The sequence below is a fragment of the Chenopodium album genome, chromosome 8 (genome assembly GCF_948465745.1).
Source record: "Chenopodium album chromosome 8, dcCheAlbu1.1, whole genome shotgun sequence".
Taxonomy (NCBI): domain Eukaryota; kingdom Viridiplantae; phylum Streptophyta; class Magnoliopsida; order Caryophyllales; family Amaranthaceae; genus Chenopodium; species Chenopodium album.
The window spans coordinates 7207034-7217375 of record NC_137841.1 but is presented as its reverse complement, the minus strand read 5'-3'; the positions used below and the strand labels follow the sequence as shown (position 1 = coordinate 7217375).

The following is a 10342-nucleotide window of genomic DNA, read 5'->3' as shown; positions in this document are numbered from 1 at the left end:
CTTATTACCCTAAATTCTAGGCAGCATACTTAAAATCCGATCCAAATTATCTTAGTTGCAAAAAAAGTGAATGTAAATAGACTAGTACAAGGGGCACATGCTTAGTTACAACGTGCACGACCTCAATAAAGTTTCATGTCATCAACATACGAACAAATATAACATTTGTGTTGTTTGGAAATGGCTTCAAAGACCCTTGCATCTTCAACAAAACTCAAACACTACATTTCAGTTTCAGTTTATGTTTTTGAAAAACATATTTTGGTTTGTAGTAATTTTTAACTAGCAGGATGTTAATTTTTTGGTTTTTAATGAATGCTTTTGGAACTTTGCCTATATATGCATACGTGTTTGTGTATATTATGAAAGCTTATGCAGGAAAGTGGAACTAACTTAAGGGAAGTTAGCAGCGCTGCCTTCAGTTTCCCACACTCGATGATTTGCTTGTGGGGCTGTGGCTAAATGCTTAATACCTTGAAAAAGCAGGACTTTTTGATGATGCCAAAAGGGGGAAAAGAAGAAGCAAACTTAGAGGCTGAAGTTGTTCTGGGTTCCAGTTGAGAAAGTATCAGAAATTTCTTCTGATATGATGCCAGTAGCTTAGTTTCATTTTCTATTCTGTCTATTTTTGTTTTTCTTGTTTTTGTTTTTAATTTCAGTTGTGTGTTTACTTTATGTCAATAAACAAAAAAATCCAAAAATACGTCCTTCTATTAGTTTTAACTTTTCAAAGGAGTTTGCTTAAGTTTGTCATCATTAAAAAGGGGGAAATTGTTGAAGCTTAAAGGTTTTGATGATGATGAATTTAAACTAAAGCAAACTCAACTCATAAAGGTTTATTAGTGTTTGATTAGTACAGGTGAAGTTGACCTTGGTGGTGGAAGAGTAACCCAAGCTAAGAAGACATGAAGAGGCCTTTGAAGAAAAGTCAAACAAAGTAGAAGAAGATTTCCCTAACAAGAACTGAGTTCCTTAACAGGAATGTTCCCTAACAGGAAGTTGAAGATATCATCAACAATAAGTGAACCTTGAAAAATCATCAACAATAACCATTACATATCTCTTACCACTTCTTCTTTGGATTCTCATAGGACCACAGAGATCCATATGAATAAGTTCCAAAGGCCTTTTGGGGCTTACCATCTTTTTGGATTTAAAAGAAACTCGAGTTTGTTTTCCTCTAACACAAGCATCACACACTTTATCATATAGGAACTTAATGCAATCCTTAGATCTAAATTTATCAAGTAAAGAAAAGCTTGCATGACCAAATCTCTTGTGCCATAATAGAGGATCATCCTCAATAACACTGAGACATGTTAGACTGCTGTTAGGAACCTCGTTAAGACCCACAACATATGTGTTCCCTTTTCGAGTTCCTTCTAAGATTATGTTCCAAGTGTCATTGTGTATGATTCGACACTTATTAGAAGTAAAGCTAATAGAGTTACCTTTGTCACAAAATTGTGAAATGCTTAACAAGTTGTGTTTGAGAGCCTCGACTAAAAATACATTATCAATAGCATGGGAACTTGACCTTCCTACTTTGCCAATAGCAACGGTATCTCCTTTCATATTATCACCAAAGGTCACAGTTCCACCATAATAGGCATCCAGTGAGAGAAATCTAGATTTATCTCCAGTCATGTGCTTAGAACAACCACTGTCGAGGTACCAAGTGTTGTTTCCCCTCACTGGAACCTGCATGAAGAATCAAACGGTATATCAGGAACCCAGGTTTCCTTGGGTTCCTGTGTAATAGGAGTGGGATTATTTTTCATAACCCAAATCTGTTTAACAAATTTTTCATTCTTCTGTGTACTTTTTTCTTTCTTAGGACATTTAACCTGCATTTGTCCTGTATTTCCACAGAAATAACAAACAATACTACTAGGCAAATTTACATACTTCTTTTCCTTTTGGAACTTCTTCTTAAAACCTAATCCCTCTGTTCTTTTGGTCTGAGAATTAGTGATCCAGTCAGGAACTCTATACTTAACAGGTTGTTTTCCTTTCCTAACCTTCTCAAGTTCCCCCTCAAGTCTAGCTTTCTCCATTTTCGCATTTTCCACATCCGATTTCAATTTTTCAAAATTGGTGAAATGAGCTAGAGAAGGAACTTCAGAATTAGGAGTATCAATACCAAGTTTTAACAAGGACAGTTCCACAATCAATAGTATGTTATCATGTTTTAATCTTTCTATAGTCTCTTTTAAAACAATGTTGTCAAATTTTATGTTATCAACCCACTCACTATTTTCTTTGTAAGTAGTTAAAGCTTTATCACTTTGTTGTTTAGTGCTATGAAATTCTTTAAGTTCCTCTTGAATATCTAAAATAGCACATATTAGATTCACTTTAGAAAAATGTTTTAAATCATTTTAAGAAAACCATACCTCAGCCTCAAGTTCCTTCAGCTTGGCTTTTTCATCAGTTTTGGCCATAAGACATAGATAAGCAGTTTCTTCAGGAGGTTGGTCTTCTTCCTCTTCTGAATCTGTGTCTCCCCAGGCAGCTAGAATTGTCTTTTTCACATTGTCCTTAGTGAAGTAAGGCTTATATACTCTGGATTCTTTAGATTTCTCCTTTCCTTTGTTCTTTCCTTCCTTAAGGGGACAGTCTTTAATAAAATGATCTTTTTCCCCACACATGAAACAGGTAGTGTCTCTGGAACTCGTGAACTTCTTGTTCCTATCAAACTTCCTGTTATTCATCATCTTTTTAAATCGTTTGACTAGAATGGCCATCTTTTCTTCATCAACTTCTGAGTCCTCTGAATCTTGAGCCTTTAGAGCAAGACTTTTGTTTTTGGAACTTTCAGTATTGAAACTTAGGTGTAGTTCATGAGTCATCAATGATCCTGCTAGCTGTTCCATATTGAACTTAGTGAAGTCCTTTGCTTCCTGCATGGCAGTAACTTTAGATCTCCACCGTTCATCATCTTGTGGTAGGCTTCTCAAGATCTTTCTAGCCTATTCATCAATAGGAATTTGCTTGCCAAGGGAACTCAGTTCATTAATTATGTCATTGAACCTAGTAAGCATTTCTTCTATAGTTTCCTTAGAATGCATTTCAAACCTTTCATATCTAGACATCAATAGATCAATTTTAGAACGTTTTACCTCATTTGTACCTTCATGAGTTACCTCTACTAGATCCCAAATCTGTTTAGCAGACTTGCATCCCATGATACGATTATGTTCATGAGGTCCAAGCCCACAATGCAAATACTTTATTGCTAAAGCATTCAATTCAAGTTTCTGATAGTCCTCTTTGTCATAATCAGAAATAAGTTTAGGAACTACCTCGTTTTGTCATTGGTTGCAGTTACCTCAAAATCACCAGCTTCAATAACACGCCAAACCTGGTAATTTTCAGCCTTGATGAAGATCTCTATTCAGTTCTTCTAGTAGGTGTAAAACATACCGTTGAACATAGGTGGACGTTGGGTGGAATACCCTTCTTCAAGTTTCTCCTCGTAGTTCATTTCTCCTCAGGAACTTACTCAGCAAAATTATCTGCTTAAATGTGAGAACCTTGCTCTGATACCAATTGTTAGTTGAAACGAACACTACAAGAGGGGGGGTGAATTGTAGGTGAGTTCCTACTGACTACTTTTGCAAATTATAAAACAGAACATAAAAGGAACTTTGCAAAGCACACAAGATTTTACGAGGAAACCTTCCAGGGCCCAACTGGAAATAAAATCTCTACCCTTCTAAGGGATTTCCAGACAAAAACCAATCCACTATAATAGGGCAAACACCAAGTTACAAACCTATTATAAGACAGATCTTTACTCACAAGTTCCAATTAGAACCTGCTACACAGTAGGACTCTATCCTACCCAATTCAAGCTCCCAACTTGAATTCTCTCGTAATCTCACAATACTATCATAGCTAGAGCTGTCAAAAGCTGACCCGACCCGAAATACTGACCCTAACCTGACCTATTAACCAACCCGTCTGAACCCGAAAAAATGGCGACCCGAACCCAACCTAACCCGACCTGAAACCAACCCTAGACCCGAGTTGACCCGAGTATTTGAGACCCAAACCCGAACATTAACCGACCTAGAGAAGACCCGACCCAAATGTAACTCGTAAATTATTGACCTGAACCGAACCCGACCTGAATCGAAATTGACCTAAACCCGTTTTAACCCGTCAAAACCCGAATTCAACCCGACTTATTCCTAACTCGCACAACAAGAAAAGGGCCGTTTTGCGACGGAAATAATTCGTCGCAAACTGGCAAAATTCCGTCGCAAAGTGACTTTGCGACGGATTTCCGTCACAGGCATGGCGTCGCTCGAACTTTCGTAGCAAACAGTCCTTTTGTGACGGAATATCCGTCGCAAAACAAATTGCGACGGATTTTGCGACGGAAAGGTAGTTGTAGCTGAAAACAACATTTGCGACGAAAATTCCGTAGCAAGAGGAATCATTTTGCGACGGAATATTCCGTCACAAATTTTGCGACGGAATGTATTTCCGTCGCAAAATGGATTCTTTTGCGACGGAATAGTCCGTCACAAATTTTGCGACGGAATGTAATTCCGTCGCAAAATGGAATATTTTGCGACGGATTATTTGTGCGACGGAAAATAATCCGTCGCAAAATACTCCATTTTGCGACGGAATTACATTCCGTCGCAAAGTTATTGTAATTTTAATTTTTTTTTTTTTTGTATTTTGTTTTTTTTCCTGGAACCTGTATTCCTGCAATCCTGTTTAATTTTTTTGTATTTTGTTTTGTTTTCCTGGAACCTGTATTCATGCAATCCTGTTTAATAAAATACGTGCATTTAAAATAATTTCAGTCAAAAAGTCCACGCCCTAACATAATTCAAATATATACAACACGTAGCCGTAACTACCAAGTACGGTACATGATATAATTTTTTAAACTACAATGTCATCCATATACAAAAATCGAAAAATGACACCTAACTAAACACAAGCTGGCTGTCCTTGGCCTGCACCACCACCACCACCACCACCCGGGTCGTTCCTGGGGTCTCGAATCTGAGGCTGAATCGTAGAACAAGTGAAAGGAGTGGTCAATCCTGTAAATCTACTGGCTAACTCCTCTAAGAACTCCTTGTTCTTCCTCTCGATTTCAGCCATCCGTTCTGCCACTCGAGCCTCCACTCGAGCATCGAGCTGTTCCGCCACACGGCTATCGATCTGGCTCTCAATTGCTTCCACCCTCTCATTCAACTCCTTGTGGAAGTTTTCCTGCATTTGAGTTATGACCGACGGTACGTATTGGCTGGAAGAACCCGATCCTCGTCCCCTAGATGTGCCGTAGTACAAGTCAGCACCAACACCAAGACCTCTAACACGACCCTTCTTATTACGACCACCAGCCGCCTCAAAGAAAATTTCATTTTCAGACAGTTGGGAACCCTGGGTTCTTGATTCCTCCTGTCTGTGTTGGTACGCCTCCTGTAACAAACAAAGGATATACAATGCAGAAATAAAAATAAAGAATGAGAACCTATTGATATAGTTCATAAGTGGCAATATAGGTTCACTAGGTCCTAAAACTAGGAAAATTGGGTGAAAATGGGGCGTTTTTGGTTCTAACTTGTCTATTTCTCACATTTGTTATCTAATGAACCTATTTTTGACCTTAATACACCTAACTAACATAGTTACTTGAGTTTGAGGCTTGAAATTGTTTATAAGTGGCAATATAGGTTCACTAGGTCCTAAAACTAGAAAAAATGGGCGAAAATGGGGCGTTTTTGGTTCTAACTTGCCTATTTCTCACATTTGTTATCAAATGAGCTTATTTTTGACCATAATACACCTAAATAACATAGTTACTTGAGTTCGAGGCTTGAAATAGTTCATAAGTGGCAATATAGGTTCACTAGGTCCTAAAACTAGGAAAATTGGGTGAAAATGGGGCGTTTTTGGTTCTAACTTGCCTATTTCTCACATTTGTTATCTAATGAACCTATTTTTGACCTTAATACACCTAACTAACATAGTTACTTGAGTTTGAGGCTTGAAATTGTTTATAAGTGGCAATATAGGTTCACTAGGTCCTAAAACTAGAAAAAATGGGCGAAAATGGGGCGTTTTTGGTTCTAACTTGCCTATTTCTCACATTTGTTATCAAATGAGCTTATTTTGACCATAATACACCTACCTAACATAGTTACTTGAGTTCGAGGCTTGAAATAGTTCATAAGTGGCAATATAGGAAACAAGTGGCTTGAAAATGGGCGAAAACTAGTTATTACCGCAATTTCCTTCGCTCTTTTGTTCGCAGGAACCTTCCCTTTCCCGGGCACCTCCTTGAAGTGTGTATGCAAGAAGAGATCAGGTGCTGATGGAAGCTTCCCTTGATTCTTTGCCGCCTTGCAATGTGAACAAGTGAACAGTATTATTAGATACAAATGTAATTAAGCACATATAAATACGTACATTCAATTTTTTATACAACAACTTACCAGCTTTTTTGCATGTTGTACCGCAGAGATGGAACCTTGAAAATGGGTCGGTTCTATTTCATTATCCATAGAGCCAGATCGTCGGTTCAATCTGTTCTGTGCTGACCTCTTCTTGTAAACGTCATCCACTTGGGGAATATCCATCATCATCTTGTGGATGTCTTTTGAGATCCAGTCTGGCTTTCTCCCTCCCATCCTTTTAGTGACGTTGTAGAACATTTGTCGCAACCGAGTTGCAGCATAAGTATCAAACGCCCTACGCACTTGCCCCTCCAAAGCAGGTGCCCAACTGTAATGTTGCTGAATATACAAAAAACTCTATTAGTTACATATTCATTTGGTTAAATTTATGACACCTATTATTTATAAGTTAAACTTATACCTTGAACAAGGTGAACCAATGTTCCTTGGTGGGACCTTCAACCTCGCTGTAGTTCTTCCAAGGAGCTTTGTAGTAGCCTTGAATTACATCAGTGACATTCCCCTTTACAGCGTCATTATCAAACCTATGAAACAAGGGTATTTGTATTAGCATTATATGAATAACAAATCAGAATTTTCCCTTTTCATTTAAAATCTTACCAGAGCATAGAAGGTTCCAACACCGGCATGTTAGACCCGGTTGAGCTAGGTTGCTCAAGCTGAGTGTCATCCGTATCCATACTCGAACGGTGCACGGTACTCGGCTCCGCCTCTGAATGAGGGGTGGGTACCTGAGTGTCACCCAACCTGGTGGCATCCTCGGTGATGGTAACCGGAACAGGAACCTGCAAGTGATAAGAAGGAAACTCTCTGCTCTTGCTTGATTTCTTCTTCGGATCACCCCGTTTACCCATTGATACCTGCATCATATTCATTTCACATGATAGGTTTTTCAATTAACAACAAATATAACATCAAATTGAATATAACATCAAATTAAATCACAGTTAAACCAAGATACGCATCCAAAAGCAAAAATTAAGTTTCAATTAACAACTCACGCATATAATCATATCAGTCACAAACAATAGTAGCAAAGTATCAAGCTAAGTTCTTTTCTTCATAAAATCAAACCTACATGAGGTTTTAGATGACATATATCCAGGGGTCCTTACCACTCCAACCTAACCCATCCTTGGACATCTTATCTCACTAGTGAATGTATGCCTAGTTTTCAATTCTATAGAAAATCCGACAGCATATCCCTACAGTTCTCCAAGTACACGATGTAGGTAATTAAACACACCAACATATGTACCCAGAAAACATTGTAGAGAAATGAGACGCCAAGATATTCCATAGAATCAAAAACATTGCATACATTCACCACCTAAAGTGAGATTAAACGTCAAAGGACAGTCCCAACCGGGGACTATTCAAGACATACTCCTAATGTGTATGTCTTGAACGGGTATCTAGGAATAAGAAGATGCAAATGCTTTCAAATCTTAGTGAACATATATAATTAACATACATACCATAATTGTTTAATTTAAACAAGTTTAAAGCAAGTGATGAAACACATATAATTAACACACAATTACCCACATTCAAATAAACATACATACACTAACATGTATTTTTAAATTAACATATATTTTAAACTAATCTAACATATATTTTAAACTAATCTAACATATATTTTAAACTAAACTAACATACATTATAAACTAACTAACATATATTTTAAACTAAAATAACATACATTATAAACTAATCTAACATATATTTTAAACTAAACTAACATACATTAAACTAATTCTAACATTGCAATATATCTTAAAAATTAAACTAATTCTAACATTGCAATATAAATTAAACTACACTACACTAAACACAAGTAATTAAATAATAAAATTTAGTTACAAATTAAATTAAAAAACATAATTAGAAAAAGTTAGGGTTTACATTAAAATTAAATTGAAAACAAAAACAAAGGGGGATAGTGGAATACTCACCGGGATTTGAGGGTGTTGTGGCGGAAATCCGGCTGCCGGAAGGAGGGTGGTGTGGTGGCTGCACACCGCCGGCGAACGGAGGGGCGTGAGTGGGCTTGAACGGAGGGGGTGGCGTGGGTGGGCGTGAGTGCGCGTGAGTGGGAGTGAACGGAGGGGGTGGGCGTTAGTAGGTGTGAGTGGCCGGATTCCGGTCGTTCCGGTGGCGACAGCGGCGGTGAAGTGGCCGGATTTTCTTTCTCTCTCTACGCTTTCCTCTATCTCTCTCTACGCTTTCCTCTTTCTGTTCTTCGTTTTCTTTTTCTCTCTCCTTCAGCGAAACTTCAGTTTTTTTTAAAAAAATTTAAAAACTTTTTGCGACGGAATTTCCGTCGCAGAATCCGTCGCAAAATATTTTTTTTTTATTTTTTTTTTAATATTGTTTTGCGACGATTATTTCCGTCGCAAACAAACTTTTGCGAGGGAATAAATTCCGTCGCAAACTTTGCGACGGAATTTCCGTCGCAAAAGTTTGTTTCCGTCGCAAAGTTGCGACGGAATTTATTCCCTCGCAAATTAACCCTTTTTGCGACGGAATTGTAGTCCGTTGCAAGGTTTCCGTCGCAAAATGACCTATTTCTTGTAGTGTCGACCCGAATTCAACCTGACCTAATCCTAACCCGACTCAAATTTAACCCGACTTGCTACAAACCCGACTCAAAATTCAACCCGACCCAAATCAACCCGACTGGTTATTAACCTGACCCAAATTCAACCCGACTTGTTATTAAATCAATATGTATAAGTCGTTATCTCATGTTGGTATTGGAACAGAAATTGAATCCTAACTCTATACCTTCAATATTTCACTTTGAATTTAAGAGGTTAGTTTCATAACATGTTTTTAGGGACGAATTTCAGGGACGAAACATGTTTTCCGCAAATTATTGACTTGAACCGAGCCCGACTCGAACCCGAGAATGACCTGACTTGGAAATGACCCGACTTAATTATAACCCGCAAATTATTGACTTGAACCGAACCCGCCGTGAACCCGCGAATGACCCGACCTTATTATAACCTGTAAATAATGGACTTGAACCGAACCCGACTCGAACCCGAAAACGACCATAACTCGTTTAAACCCGTTAAGACCCGAATTTAACCTGACCTATTTTTCACTTGACCCGAATGTAACCCGACCTTTTACTAACCGACCTAAACCCAACCCAAACCCGATAAGCTGTATGACCCGACGTGACCCGACTCAAGCATGATCCAACCCGAACCTGACCCGCATATGTTATGACATTAACCCGTATTGACCCGACCCGAGATGACCCGACTCACACTAACCCGATTCAAACCCGACCCGTTTACCGAATTGACAACTATATGTACAAGTAATAATTAATGTTATGTAATCCAAATATATATACGGAGTAACTTTTAGAGGGCTATATAGTTAAATATTAAATAAGTTGATATGATCAATATTTCAATATTTTTTTTCTTTTGGTATAAGATAGGTTAATACACTACTATATAATGTCCAATTAAAGATTACTAAAACCCCTTCTAGCAATTAAGTTTCTACGAAAAGTTATAAGGTCCAACACTTTCCCCTACTTATTAGTTAAAGAGGTGTACTTTTTAATTTTTATTTATTATTTAGCATGACAAAAGTATAAAAATAGACCTGAGTTAAACATTCGAATTAACACCTCTAATTACAAGTATATCTATACATTTGATCTTGCTATTATGATTTATTACTTTACTCGTGTTATATACGTCCCATTTCAATCACATACGTTGAACAATCAATTTTATGTGGAGAGAATAACTTGTTGATATTTTTAAATTATCTTCATCAAATGAAAATTCATACATTTATGTAATAATGTCATGATATTAAGTTGACAAAACTTGTATAGGTGATAAAAAGTTAACAATAGA

At 37.6% G+C, this 10342-nt stretch overlaps 1 protein-coding gene across 1 annotated transcript; it reads right to left on the bottom strand.

Moving 5' to 3' along the window:
- Positions 1-4953: 4953 nt before the first annotated feature.
- LOC145642698 (uncharacterized) lies at positions 4954-8685 on the bottom strand. The gene is made up of 6 exons (XM_081693870.1): positions 8408-8685; positions 7050-7309; positions 6850-6973; positions 6468-6767; positions 6258-6374; positions 4954-5451 (listed from the first exon to the last, which is right to left on the bottom strand). Exons 2-6 carry the CDS (start codon positions 7301-7303, stop codon positions 4954-4956), a joined length of 1293 nt encoding a protein of 430 aa, XP_081549996.1. The 5' UTR covers positions 7304-7309; positions 8408-8685.
- Positions 8686-10342: the final 1657 nt, after the last annotated feature.